This window comes from Garra rufa, chromosome 19 (genome assembly GCF_049309525.1).
Source record: "Garra rufa chromosome 19, GarRuf1.0, whole genome shotgun sequence".
NCBI lineage: Eukaryota > Metazoa > Chordata > Actinopteri > Cypriniformes > Cyprinidae > Garra > Garra rufa.
The window spans coordinates 9,277,022-9,292,808 of NC_133379.1; the positions used below are offsets into that span (position 1 = coordinate 9,277,022).

Sequence of the window (15,787 nt, forward strand, 5' to 3'; positions counted from 1 at the left end):
CAAGCTGAAGAATGTTGATCTGCATGTGATCAGATGTAACTGAAGTACAACGTTATGAGATACATTATGTGAATGCTTGGCTAAAGAGATGAGTCTTTAATCTAGATTTAAACATAGAGAGTGTGTCTGAACCCCGGACGTTGTCAGGGAGGCTATTCCAGAGTTTGGGAGCCAAATGTGAAAAGGCTCTCCCTCCTTTAGTGGACTTTGCTATCCTAGGTACTACCAAAAGTCCAGAGTTTTGCGACCTTAGGGAGCGTGATGGATTGTAGCGTGGTACGAGACTAGTTAGGTATGCAGGAGCTAAACCATTAAGGACCTTATCGGTAAAAAGCTATATTTTGTAAGTGATATGGAACCTAATAGGTAGCCAGTGCAGAGACTGTAAAATTGGGGTAATATGATCATATTTTCTCGACCTGGTAAGGACTCTGAATGCTGTTTATGCTATTAAAATTATAGACTGATCATTTCTTTGTCATTGGGCAAATGTACAAATCAGCAGGGGATCAAATCATCAAGTCTTTAAAAAAGAATGTAGACACTGACAGACAAAACTATGAAAACTATATTACTGCTTGCTTTTGCTGTTTTTGCCCCCAGCATTCCTGTCAAACACAGTGAAATTACTTTACTGGGAGAGCTTGATGGTGAGCTGGACATGGCAATGAAAAATATTCCAAAGGTGACCGAGGTAGGATTTAACCAAAGTGTACTAATTAGTAGGCTATAGTAACTATAAAAAGCCTAAACTGTCTACTTTATTGTGCAGAATTTCGTTCCAATGTTGATTTTGTCTGTCATTTCTAGGAGGAAAAACTTACCGAAAGATGAAATAAGAGATAAGACTTTACCAGGAGAGCTTGATGATGAGCTGGTTGAATCAGTGAAAAATGTCTTAAGGGAGACTAAGGTAAGATTTAACTAAAGAATAGTAAGAACAGTAACTATAATAAACCTAATATACAGATCAGAACATGATTGCAATATTCATTTACCCGTTATTTCAACGGAAAAGAAATCTTACTGAAGGATGTGATAAGTGATAAGACTTCACTGGGAGAGCCTGATGATGAGCTGGACACGACAATAAAAATGTCCCAGAGGAGACTAAGGTCAAATTTAACTAAAGTGTATTAACTAGTAGGCTATTCAGTTTATTTTTCAATGCATTTTTCTGTTAATTTGCGAAGCTTCCGGTTAATTATAGCCACTTTAGAGAAATAACAAAAAGAATATCAATGTGCAGTAAGTGGTCAAACTGTTTACACTACAAATAAATAAGATAATAAAATTATATAGTAGGAAACACCAATCCAGGAAGCCAGACACATCAAATTTACCGCACTTATTAGAAAAATAAGGTGGGTAACTATAGTAAGCCAAAATAGACAAAAAAATGTTCATATCAGTCAATATCAATAATTATCACAATAAATTTCAAGTTTATTCAAGCACTAAATCAAAAATTTTAAATGTTACAAATAAGTTACAATATTGATACTGCAATACTGGTAGCACTAATACAGTATAACAATTTGATGATATACAGTATGTTACAATAAAGCAACAATTATGATGCATAATAGTAACCCTAGAATGTGTTCAAACCAGTGTTGTTTTCGTCAACGATGACGATGACGAAATCATTTCGTTGACGGCACTTTTTTTCATGACGATAACGAGACGATGACGAGATAAAAATGGCTCTTTGATGACTAAAACATGACAAGACGTGTGTGAGTTTTCGTTGACGAGACGAGAATAGACGAAAATGTTAGTGGGTGGTCCGATAGATGTTTAAAATGCATGACATTTCTGCTTATTGTGCATGCCAATTAAAACCTAAAAAGTATCTGCCGCTATGGCAAGCCGTTTTAACATTAAATACTCTTTGCCATACTAGTATGGAAAGCGTTTTAGCATTCTATTCTTGTTTGGTTTAGCATTCTATTCTTGTTTGGTTACGCCCACCACCTGGCGTGCAGCGCACAACGTGCTCAACACGTCACATTGTTGTCACTCAGACAGACGCGATTAACCATGATGGTGGCAGTTTGCACACAGGGTGGTCGCAAACGGCGAGAGGACCTATGGGTGTATTTCAAATATATGTCTTTTATGTCTAAAACCATTCCTTCATTATTGTAATTATTGGTGAAAATAGTCAATCCGGAAGCTCACAATGTGTTGAACTATAGATCTGCTATTTTCACAACTTATAAGTGACACTACCCAACAGCAAAATACTTACTGACCTACATTAATTTGTTAAAAGACTACTTCTTCCCCTTTTTTTGACTAAAATTAGACTAAAACCTTTTTGACTTTTCATCGACTAAAATTGGACTAAAACTATCACATATAGAAGTGACTAAAATTTGACTAAAACTAATAAGCATTTTAGTCCAAAAGACTAAGACTAAGACTAAATCTAAGATGGTTGTCAAAAACAACACTGGTTCAAACAGTTTAAAATAGTTGAGCTAAGATATATAACCAGACGGCAGAATTAAATGTATTCGGTATACACATTATCCCACTGTTCACAATTCTGACCGACTATAAAACATTTCCCAATAAAACTTTTCCCCAAAAAATTCCAAAAATAATTATTGATCATTTCAAAGGGTTACTAATGACAAACAATTTGTATATTTTCATGTCTGGGAAAAAAATGTGGGATTAAACGGGTTAATATAAAAGTTTCTTAAAGGGATAGTTCACCCAAAAATTAAAATTTGATGTTTATCTGCTTACCCCCAATGCATCCAAGATGTAGGTGACTTTGTTTCCTCAGAAAAACACAAACAAAGATTTTTAATGAAAACCGGTGCAGTCTGCCAGCCTTATCATGGACGTTGATGGGCACCAAACCTTTAAAAGTAAACAAAAACATGCACAGACAAATCCAAATTACACACTGCGGCTCGTGACAATACATTGATGTCTTAAGACACGAAACGATCGGTTTTTGTGAGAAAATCATTTTTCATATATCATTTTTTACCTTTGATACACAGCCACGTCCATCTGTCATGAGCACGAGTTTGGCATCAGTCACGTCACGTGCACGCGCTCTGTCGTAGAATACGCAAACTCCGTAAGGGGAAAACAGTGAAAAGTCCCGGATGAGTTTGCTCAAGCAAACGTAATCTTTTAGCTTTAACAATCGGTTTAAACAATCAGGATACACGCAAGTAATTACCATTTTGAATAGCCGCTATACCCACAATCTCTGTGCACTGTGTAAACAATGAGTGTCGTATACATGCGACAGATCGCTTACGGTGTTTGCGTATTCTACGACAGAGCTTGTGCACATGTGACGTGACTGATGCCAAACTCGTGCTCATGACAGTTGGACGTGGCTGTGTATCAAAGGTAAAAAATGATATAAATACTGTTCAGTTTCTCACAAAAAACGATCGTTTCATGTCTTAGGACATCAATGTATCATCACGAGTCGCAGTGTGTAATTTGGATTTGTCTGTGCATGTTTTTGTTTACTTTTAAAGGTTTGGTGCCCATCCACGTCCATAATAAGGCTGGCAGACTGCACCGGTTTTCATTAAAAATCTTTGTTTGTGTTTTTCTGAGGAAACAAAATCACCTACATCTTGGATGCCCTGGGGGTAAGCAGATAAACATCAAATTTTCATTTTTGGGTGAACTTTCCCTTTAAATTCTACATGTTTTAATGCGTGATATTGTTTCAAGTCAAGAAACAGGTTTGTGTTGCCTAACTTTGATGACGTGCATCTTCAGCACAGTTTGCAGTGCAGGCTGCAATATTACTAATATTACATATTTTTGTCTCTTAGAATTGCACATTTGACAAAAGTTTGCATTGACAGTAACTTGAGTTTGAATGCAGATGTAAATTCAGGTTTATCACAAACAGTAACATCTGTAAAAACTGTAACAACTTCATTTTTATGAAGATGAAAATAATGAAAAACAAAATTATGAAAACTATATAAAATTATGAAGATTATACTACTATACTACTGCTTGCTTTCACTTTGTTCGCCCCCAGCATACTTATGAAACAAAGACAAATGACTTTGAAAACCAAATGGAAGTCCCTCTGCAAAATTTCTTGCAAATGCTCTTGACGTGTTAAGAATGCAATTAGCCAACCCAAGTAAAATTATTGTATGATGGGTCAAATTTATATTAATGCATTATTTTGTTTACATTGACTGTTGCAGTATATAATTTTGTACCTGAAGAAATTTTGCATAAATATATTTATTTCGTTTTTAAATATGGTTTTTAAATATGCATATTTTGTACAGTATTTCTGTGCAGTCACTGGTTTAATATGTGAACTATATTACTTCCACTGAATTAAAACTTAATGTATTGAGTGTTACACACCTTAAACTATCTATCTATTACTTTTTGTGCCTTATATTGTAATATTGTAATTGATGCATAATTGTGACAGTGATGGACAAAAACTGCCAAAATCAAACTAACTGTGAAAAGGAATCATTGTGACTATACAGTTACATCATCTGCAATCTTTATATTTAATGTACATTTTTCTGTAGCCCATAAGAAGCCTACACAAGCCACACTGATTAATAATCATGCATAGAGTTAATAATAATTCATTTATTCAATATATAATTTATGCGTGTTTAATATTTCATGATGTGTTCACTGTTAATAAGGGATTAGTGTAATTTTTTGTTAAACGAGTTGTCTGTGTTCCAGAGGGTGTATATATTATGTAAAGTGGATCACAGAGACTTTGATATACCTTGATCAAATTCTAGTGTTTAACAGCTCAATGGTGCTGTTAGTATTTTTTTTTTTTTCATCTGCGTATTGTTATCCATACTGATTTAGAATGAAAAACAATCATACTTAAAATGCCTCAGTGTAAACATTTTATCATTTATTTTATCATTTAATCAAACCTGTGATTTGTGTGTTAATTCTTTTGGGAAGAAGCAAAGAAAAAAAAACCTTTGGTTTTAGTGGCCTCAGAATATTTAGCAACCACTTCCGCAACATTGTAGCACCAACTTCTACAGTGGAAAGCACCTCACATTTTCCTCAGAAAACATCAAATCTAGTCCAAATTGTCTTTCTGCTTCTATTTGCTTTCACTTGTGCTTATAGCAGCGACATGTATACCAGTGCCCCATAGTGGGAGCTCATGAGAACATGTGGAGTGATATTACCACACTGCATGGGTGCATGTATTATTTAAAGGCAATTCAAGAGCCAAGTGTGCACACGTCCCACAATCCGGCACGCTTTTAAAGGGGCGCGAATGATCAGATACCCGCGCCTATCAGCCACAGGGTCAACTCTATTACAGTTTTCTGGTGTCACGTAGCCTAGACTTACTCTTCTCTGGTATACCTGGGTTAAAAAACGAGTGTGTTTGCACATAGTGGGTATGATAATGTAGTTCCCCAGACTCCTCACCAGTACAGTGTAGCTTTAAGTGATTCAGGATTGCATAACAATAAAGGTTACAACTGTGTAATTTTGGTCTTCATTAGATGTGTACTAGAAATCAGAAAATGAAAATCAGATTTTTAAATATTCCTTTGACCTTGACCCTTCTATTTCCAGCATTTAAATCTGATGCTATTATGTATTTTTAATAATAATTATCATTTTCACTTTGAAATTAATCACAGATGGTCAATAGAATGCTTTTAAAACTGCCTCGTGCATAACTCCGTACTTTATATTTACATAAAAAGTTGAGTAATTTATTTATTTATTTATTTTTAACAAGCAGGTAAAAATTGGCAAAATCATTAATAATCAGTTTCAGAGATGAAGTTAATTTTTCCACGTTAGTATTTCAGAAAGGTTACCAGCTCTGTTGAGTTATACCATGATATTTAAACCCCAGCAAAAAAATTATTTGCTACTTTGGACCACAAAACCAGTCTTAAGTAGCATGGGTATATTTATCAATAGCCAAAAATGCATTGTATGGGTCAAAATTATCAATTTTTTCTTGTATGCCTAAAATCTGACATTATAAAGATCATGTTCCATGGAGATATTTTGTCAATGTCCTACCATACATATATTAAAACCTAATTTTTGATTAGTTATAGGCATTGCTAAGAATTGAATTTGGACAACTTTTAAGGTGCTTTTTTTTTTTTTTTTTTCTCAAATAGTTGTATCTAGGCCAAATATTGTCCTTTCCTAACGAACCATACATCAATGGAAAGCTTATTTTTCCAGCTTTTAGATTATTATTGTGTTGTGGCCCAGGGTCACATTTTTGATAATTTACCTCAATCAAATTAGGTCTTTAATACAACATCAGAAAACAAATGGCTGCTGAGTTTAATTTAAACCATAAGATTTTTTGAAGGTCTGAAGATTTAAAAGTTATATGACTAGTATAATTTATTTTACGCTTTATTGTTATATATGTATCATATTATATATGTTATAACAGGTACATAAATGCCTTATAATACATAGAAACTTTTATTTTCCTCTATAGTCCTAATGAAAAAAAATAGGCTTATGTTTCTTAATGATCGTAGTCATTCTTGAGAAGTGGGACAAAACAGGGGGCAAAATTGAAAAAATAAAACCTTGTAGTCAGACAAAGCTAACTACATGTATATTGAGCTATGCTTTAATACAATCTCACAACTTTTCTCTTTTTTATATATATTTATATATATATTAACTTGGACAGTTATCTTATGTTTTTAACATTTCAAAACACATTCTCATGTTAGCAGATAGATTACACTTTCACATGTGACCAACAATTCCCCAATAAATATAAAATATCATAATGAAATATTATCAAAATATTCATCTGACAGAGGTCACAGAACTGACGGTGTTGACACATCTGACGTTGGTGACCAAAACCTGAATTTGTAGTCATTTTAACTATCAAATACATTTAATCAATTAATTACTGTATTCAAATAAACACAACTAACAGTGAGGATGTTATTGTTTATAAAGCTTCTATTCAAGTGTCACATTTAAGTATTTTGATATATCATTGGAACAAAAAAATCTTACGGTGGTGACATCTGATGGTGTTGACAAATCATTTCTTTCACAAAACAAATGGAGTTCATGTAGTAGCCATTTATTTATTTTTTTTCTGTTGATGCTAGAGGCTAATGGAACCTGCTTCAGGAGAATAAAATGATCTAAATATTTCAAATAATTTCCGCAGAAATTGGAAGAGGGTGTTGACATATCATGGTTGTGACACAGGAAATATTAACATTAGAATTAAAATATTCTAAAACTATAGCAGAGCCTGTCTGATACGGATGTACTGAACGGGGTCCTGTAGAGTGACAGCTGCCTATGATATTCCCTGATTTTATTACATTTTGACTAATGTCTGACAGTGTTGACAAAAAGTGAGGACACAACTTCGAAACCTTATTAAACACACGTCTCACTGAAAAACAACCTTGCTTTGATATGAGATCTTAAGTGTTGCTTTTGATAAAAAACAGGCCTTTTTCATTATTCATCAAAAACTTTTTTATCCATTTTATAGCATATGAATGAATAAACCCTTCTCTGTGGATACACTATTTTAGATGTAGTGAGAAGACAATAAGTGTCATAGATTTCACATAATAATGCTAAAATTAAATTGAAGGGGATAATGTTAAATACATTCTATTATTGTCACACCCCCGGACTTTCTTGTTGGTTTTTCCCATTTTTCCCCCGCAGTTCTGAGTGTTTTTGGTTTCTCCCTTATTGTCTGCACCTGTGTTTGTAATTAGTCTGTCTATTTAAGGTGTGTGTTTTCCCAGTACTCTTGTCGGTCTTTAATGTTACCACTCCGTGTTCCTGTGTCTGCCTGTTTCCCTTTGGATTTATTAAATGTACGTCTTTTATTTACGTCGTTGTTCGTGTGTTCCTGCCTGATCTGTGACAGAAAGACCGACCAATACAGTTTATTTTCTTGGCGTGTTCACCTCCGTTTTGTTTCCCGTTCGTTTTTTCCCAGTCTTTTTGTTTCCGTAGTGTTTTCCCCATGGAGTCCTTCCTCCGTCCAGAATTCATCCTCCTCCGGCTGAAGCAGGGGGATTTACCGCTTGAGGGTTACACTTTGATGTTCCAGCTCGTAGCTCATACCACCAGCTACCCGGACGACGCGCTCTGTATGTTCTATGATGCAAGCCTCTACGCATCATGCAGAGCGCCGTCGTCCGAGGACGGCCCTCGAGCGGACTTCGCCGCATTTGTGGAGTGGACACTGGCGAGAAACAAACCCTCGTTTCCCACCCGTTTCCAGGAGAACCTCGTCAGTGCCACTCCAGACCCAGAGCCCAGCCAGCCACCCCGACCTGCGGATTATGAGCCCATCGTAGACGGGAAGCCCGAGCCCGGAGCGACAGAGTTATGGAGCGCCGATGGGGTCAAAACTTCCGACCAGGTGCGAGAGCCGGCTACTACATCAGCGACGGTGGAGTGCTTCATGGAGCAAGAGATGGCTGTAGAGAGCCCCGTCCACTGCACCGCCACTGGGGGTGAGCAAGAGCACAACTCTGGGAACTTAATTGACTGTTTCACGGAAATACCCATCTGCCTGGATTTCCCACCCACCCTCCCTCTTCTGCCTAAGCCTGAATCTCCGCTGGTTCTGCCCAGCCGTCCAGAGTCACTGCTGGTTCCGCCCAGCCTTCATGAATCCCCGTTGTCTGCTGTCTGTCCCCTTGCTCACCCTCAGCCCACCATCTGTGCGGTGGGTTCGCCGCGGGTCTGCCAATCTCCATCGGTGTCATGGCTGGAGGATCCCTCACCATCGCCTCCAGCCTCAGAGTCCTGGACTCCGCCTCGGCCCTCCGACCCTGCGGCTCCACCCCGGCTCTCTGCTCCCTCGTCTCCGCTGTCGCCCGTCGGTCCACCAGCTCCACCGGGCTCCATCGTCCCTCCGGCTCCGCCCTGGTCAGTCGTCGTCCCACCTTCGCCTCTGGACTATACTCCTCCGGCTGTGCCTCTGTCGCTCCGGCTCCGCCGCGGACCTCCGGATCTCCATCTCCGCCTTGGTCGCCAGAGCCTTGGGTTCCGCCTTGGCCCTCCGGATCCGCGGTGTCACCCAAGATCTTCGGCTTTCCGTCTCCGCATCGGGCTCTCCCACCACCTGCTCCGCCTCCGTCAGTCGGCCCCATGGAGTCGTCAGCCTCTCCTCCACCATGGCTCCTCCCTCCATCGGCTCCACCTTGGAACTCCATCTTGGCTGAGTTCTGGGTCCCACCTGGCTCCTCCTGCTCCAGCCCCTTCCTGTCACCTCCTTGGCTCCTCCCTCCGTCACCACCCTGGACTCCATCTTGTGTCCTCCTCCCGGGAGTCCGTCCTCCACCTAAGCCCCCTCCTAAGACTTTGTACTGTTTCCATTTGTCGGCACGAGGACGTGCCTTCCGGGAGGGGGAGGTAATGTCACACCCCCGGACTTTCTTGTTGGTTTTTCCCATTTTTTTTTCCCCCCGCAGTTCTGAGTGTTTTTGGTTTCTCCCTTATTGTCTGCACCTGTGTTTGTAATTAGTCTGTCTATTTAAGGTGTGTGTTTTCCCAGTACTCTTGTCGGTCTTTAATGTTACCACTCCGTGTTCCTGTGTCTGCCTGTTTCCCTTTGGATTTATTAAATGTACGTCTTTTATTTACGTCGTTGTTCGTGTGTTCCTGCCTGATCTGTGACAATTATTAATTCCCATAACATTTAGTAGTTATAATTGCTGGACATGTTTTGTCCCATATACACTACCAGTCAAAAGTTTGGGGTCAGTAAAAGTCTCTTATGCTCATCAGTTCTGTATTTATTTAATCAAAAATATAGAAAAAAAAACTGTAATATTGCAAAATGTTATTACAATATAAGATTCTTTGATGAATAAAAAGCTCAAAAGAACAGCGTTTATTCATAATATAAATATTTTCTAACAATGTAAGTATTTGCTATCACTTTTTATCAATTTAACACACCCTTGTTGAATAAAGGTATTATAAATGAAGAAGAAAAATTTACTGACCCCAAACTTTTGACCGGTAGTGTATGTATTAATATGCTGACAGATAGAGAACCTGCGAGTTTAAGGAGAACAGCTTTATCTAAAACTTTGTACATACACCTTTCACTGCAATATTTGGTCCACATACACTCTTAAAAATAAAGGTGCTTTAAAAGGTTCTTCACATCGATGCCATAAGAACCATTTTTGGTTCCACAAAGAAGCATTCAGTCAAAGGTTCTTTAAAGAACCATCTCTTTCTTACCTTTTAATAATCTGAAGAACCTTCTTTCACCACAAAGAACCTTTTGTGAAACAGAAAAGTTCTTCAGATGTTAAAGGTTCTTTATGGAACCGTTTAGACAAAAAAGGTTGTTCAATGGCATCGTGAAGAACCTTTATTTTTAAGAGTGAATGTGACATTCAAACCCTGTCTCGTGAGAAAACGTAAATATCTTGCGAGAAAGCGATTTCTTAAAATAATTACAGGTTCACCACTAATCTAACCGACATTGGGGCAAAGGTTGACCGTAATACGCGCAAATAGAACGAATTAGCCCTCAAGTCGCCAAAACGTAAAATAGCCTAGTTACGAATTGTCATAAGAGTGTGTTAGACATTCGAGTAAGCAAAGACATCCTAACACAACAGTGTCCGTTTAAGCCACGCCCAAAATTCACCTTTGAAGGACGGCCTCAAGTTTCCCGGTAACAGTATCTCCTTGGATAACCCCGTGAGTTATCGCTTTGAGACACCGCGGGCAAATGCCTAAGGTGGCTTGGCGTGTGATGATGATAGGAACGGACTAATAAAGCACACCGGGCTCGCTGTCTGCCTCCGCATTGGCTACATTCTCATGTGTTGCTGCTGGCGCTGTATGAATAATTGAAGCGCCGGTGCCGTTCTCGTACGCGGAGCCGGAGTGTCGGCGCAAGAACAACCGCTTGTCCCGCAGAGGGAGAGGGGGGGTGCGCCGCATCTTCCAAGAGACAGTCGATGGTTGCATGGCCTCCACCCTCATTCTGTCAGATCTTCTTTGCTCTGAAATAAAAACATGAATTCACTTTTCTCTCTGTCTCTCTCAGACACGCATAGCTCCGGCAAAATCAAGTTCTCAAGTATTAAAATAAAGGTAGTCTTTAAATAGCCTAGCCATTTTGACTGACAAAGTGCTTTGAACTTAAACTTTTAAATATGATTCATCCATTTTCTTTTCTTTAGATCTTCGTAAGGACTTCTGTTTTATCTTCATTTATTTTTAAGTATCAGTTTTCTAATTAGAAGTCTTTGTAGAATTTAAAAAGCAATCTGCAAAATCGTTTTTGCTTTTTAAAATATTGTGTGTGATGCAAGTCAGATCATTTCCATAGTCAGAAAATAAATGATTCCTTCTGAATTATAGTTAAGCTTTGAATTTGATTTTTTGTTTCCATAACATGGCCTAAAGGAATGTATTTAAAAACGTTCAGTATAGTATTTAATTTAATTGTCCATTAAGACTTTATTCCAATCGGCTACAGAGTTCTTATGAGGACTAAAATATCCGATACTAATAAAATAAGAATAAAGATATGTTTTCAGCTGATTATTATGAGGATGACTATTTGACTGCTTCTAAATGATTTCATATTACACCTCTTAAATTTTTTGGATGAAAACTCAAATATAGCCTAAATTGAGGCAAGAGTCTCTGCACATTCCCTGCCATAGGATGTTCCTTATGACACATGAGTTACTGGCCTATAGGCCTCTACCTTTCAATAGATCATCAATAATTTAGTCGCCACCACTGGCCACATGCCCCTGCTCTGTGCTCAACTTAGATTGGTTTACACCATTGTTTGGGGGTTATGATATAAAAAAAAAAAGTTGTTTTTAATTATTAATGAACCGCCTTCTCCAATGAATTTAACCCTCCTTCATAATCCCATTAGTTTAACAACTTCAATTTGGACTGATAATGCTTCTTGGCAATTAGGAAAGATTATAATTTAGGCTGAAAAAAGCCGTGCAATTAATACGCCTATAATTAGTTGATACTGATCACGCATTTTAATCTATTAAGCTGGCATTTTTTCGTGCGTAAAGAAAATAAATATTGAGTATATAGGTTTCAGAACTTCATGTTACGCTTAAAAACGTAATATTTAATACGTGCTAAAACGAATTTGTGCAACAACATTATCATGCTAAAATGAAAATACCCAGTTATTGCACAGAAAAAAAAAAGAAAGAATAGAACGCAACCGAACCTACATTAACTCAGCTATAGGCCTATTGTTTAAACTCTCGTAAGAGGAAAATTGAAAGTAGCGTATATGGAAGGAAATAATTTAAACATTTAGGTATTTAACGAAATAAAGCAAAACAGCATACAAAATTAGTTTTCAGTTTTATGTAATGTTAAAAAAAATATCCCTAAAAAGAAAAACTAACGCAAGTCAAGCGAATTTGATTAACGGGAAAACGGCTTTATATCACTTTTAACCTTTTTATCTAACGTTCTCAAAATGATTTTATATACGTATATTTTTGTATATAATAATACGTAAATTGCAAACAAATCGTCTGTAACAGAACTACAGAATTACTTCTTGAAACCTGACAGTGAAGTGAGCCACAAAACGACTCGGTTGATCATCGTCTTACCTGAACAAGCGTCTCTTCCTCCTTCCCTTGAGCCTGAACGAAGCGTTTCCTGACTAACAACTCTCCCTTCAGCTCTCTGCCTGTTTTATACCAATATACAATTAATATTGCATCGTCATTACTTAATAATTTCAAATCCCTCTGCACAAAGCCGTGACAGACATTTATTATTCAGCGGTGTCTGCTTAAACAAGTGTGCAACGCGAATTAGAAAAGACGAAAAGGCGCTTAAAGTTAGCTTGAATTTTTCTTGCTGTATACTCTCTATACATTTTCTTAAAATTACGTGGTGATTAGACTATATTATTTCATTAATGTTTAATCACAATCGAGCTCAAGAAGCTTATTAATAAAACAACACCAGTCTTAAAAATTAATGATATTACAATGATTCCTGTGCGATTGGCTTTCTAGATATGATTTATGTAAAACTGTGCAATCCATGTGCATGTATTTAATTTCTGAGATTTTTGGACTCCTATGTATTATAAATGGAATCAGACACCTTGTCCTGTTTTCATGTGTGTAATTAAAATAATAAAACCAGTAAATAAAACTCCCACAAAGGCTTTGAAAAAAATCAACAATTTATTAAATAACATTCAAAGTCACACATTTTGTAAAGTGAAGTTTAAACGTGAGAGTGATTGCAGTGGCTACATTAATGCAAATCAAATAGCAGCATTCTTCATTACATCATCAGTTTTTGCATATTAATATCATTTCAACTGATGATCGTTCACGAAAAGAAATTCGTGACAGTTTGTGAAAATATGTGGTTTCCACCATGATTGCATTCACATCTGACAAGACATTCAAACGATTATTACAAACGCTAGTACACATATTTCAAATGACATTTCATTTGTGATAACATACGATAGACCTTGTGCGCAAATTGTATATAATATAAATTCTTAAATACCAAAAACACACGTACACACTTCAAAATATAATTTCACGTGTGATAATACTGAAACAAAGTTTTAGTAGCAGTTAATCTCTTGGAAATGTATTCAAAGACTTTTAAAGGTTTCAGCAGTATTGCTTCGTAATGTAGTGGTAAATTAATATCTGTAGACTAAATAATAATTTACATTACGATGTCCATGTTACACATTGCATGTTGTTGTAATTATTTTAAAACCATAACAATGTCACAATCAGCTAAAATAATTACATATTAAGTGCTACACGTTTTTCTGTAGTGTTACCTGCTCGTACAAATACAAAGTAACATGAACACTGTAATGTAAAGTGTGACCAAAGATGAATCAATATAATTTCAAGTTTGTTTAAAATTGTAAGTTACAGTGTGCGAATTATTCGGCCTTCGGAATTTTCAGAACGTAATTCTTTTTATGCGCTGCTACCGCATTTATCCCACAGTCAAGCAGAAATGTTTCGTTATTTGTTTCATATAAACTCAGATATATTTGCTGAAAGTGCACGAGCAACCAGTGGTTAGCTCAGACACACACAGCCACGAACTTTTGTCGTTACTAAAGTGAATTCAATATGAAAATCCATCTATTTTTAAGACCTTTTGACTTCTTTATGAGGGAGGCCAGGCCTTTATTAGAGGTCCAGAGACCTCTTTGGAATAATTCGCACACTGGTTCCATCAGTTGCAAGAGATATGAAATACTTGGAGTCTTTATAGGCTCCTAAGGATTAAAAGAAAAGATTTAGATCCCTGTGGTGTTCCTAAAATGTCTACTTTGTTCTAACAGCACTAGTGCACTGCTGAATATTTCATCCTTTTCTGTTTTTGCCGTTGATTACAGAACCAAACCCGAACTACGTTCTTCTTTAGATCCAACTTCTCCGCGATAGCCGCGATTTTCTCCGACGACGGTCGCGGCTGGATGGCGAAATACGCCTCGAGCGATCGCTTCTCCGGAGCCGCGATGGACGTGCGCTTTCGTTTCCTCTCGTTCCCGTTAAAAAGCTCTGGTTTTCCGTTTTTCTCCCGGTAAGCTGCTTCAGCCTCCTCCAGCCAGGCTTGGAGGACGGGTTTGAGAGCGATCATGTTGTTGTGGGACAGGGTTAGGGACTCGAACCTACAGATGGTGCTTTGGCTCAGCGAGCCGACCCCCGGAATTTTCAGGTTGGCCAGGGCAGAGCCCACATCCGCCTGGGTCACTCCAAGCTTTATCCTCCGCTGCTTGAACCTCTCCGCGAACGCTTCCAGCTCTCTAGGATCGGACTCCACGTCGTTGACGCACGCCATCCCGTTGTGGACCGACAGGGTGTGCGGGTGGCCCATGGCCATGGCTTGGTGCAAGTGACCCATTTGCAGGTGGTGCTGGTGGGCTTGAGTGGTCATCACCGACGGGTCCGGCGGTGCACCCATGCCGCTGACAGATAAACTCGAGGAAATGTGGTCGAGCAGATCCCCCTCCAGGGTCTGGTGGCTGAGGTGGTGGTGGTGGTGGTGCGAGGGCAGGTTGGATGAAGGGTGGGATATGGGCACTGTGGACGACGAGGAGGTGCAGGGCACGCTGCTCATGGTATGGTAGGTGACGTCCGTCTTGAAAGGGTGACTCTTGCCGTGAGACACGATGTCAGCCGCCGCCAGAGCTTCAGCGCGGGCCAGCAGACTCTCATCAAAGCCGCTGAATATATTGCCCTGGAGCTGTAAGCAAGAGCGCGCATATGGAAGTCAGTGGGGAATTGTGTCAACTCCGGATTAAAGAACATTCCCAAGCACCCTCCTCAAAGCACAGGTCATAAAAATTAATATGAAAGCAGCAGCTTTGCTTGGATAGACGTGGGGGAGAGAGAGAGAGAGCTCAGAGGAAAGAAAGGAGAGGCTGGGGAGGGTGGGATGGGATGCTGGAGGAACTCAAAACACCTCAAAGTGACAGAACGAAGACAATACGAGGAGTTTAGCGTGAGACGTACCTGCGGGGCAGGTAGGCACACCCGCCGCATGCCCTCGGAGCCCGGGTGCAGCGCAGGGTGCATGGAGAAGTGCTGCTTGCCGTTCATGGCCATCATCTTCGTTGCGCACCTTGCAGGTGAGTGGACCTGACATGGAGGCGACGCGGAGCTCTGGCACGACGCTCCTAGTGTGTGCTGTTTCCATTGGCAGCGCCTCCCGGGCTCTCCCCCCCACCACCTCCAACCTCACA

General features: G+C 38.9%; 1 protein-coding gene across 1 annotated transcript; it reads right to left on the bottom strand.

Annotated features, from left to right (window-relative positions):
- Positions 1-13,263: 13,263 nt before the first annotated feature.
- pou4f3 (POU class 4 homeobox 3) lies at positions 13,264-15,318 on the bottom strand. The gene has a single exon (XM_073824974.1). It carries the CDS (start codon positions 15,160-15,162, stop codon positions 14,386-14,388), a length of 777 nt encoding a protein of 258 aa, XP_073681075.1. The 5' UTR covers positions 15,163-15,318; the 3' UTR covers positions 13,264-14,385.
- Positions 15,319-15,787: the final 469 nt, after the last annotated feature.

Excerpts from the sequence above, each read along its gene's own strand:
- pou4f3 (XM_073824974.1), bottom strand. The coding sequence starts at position 15,162 with ATGAGCAGCGTGCCCTGCACCTCCTCGTCGTCCACAGTGCCCATATCC.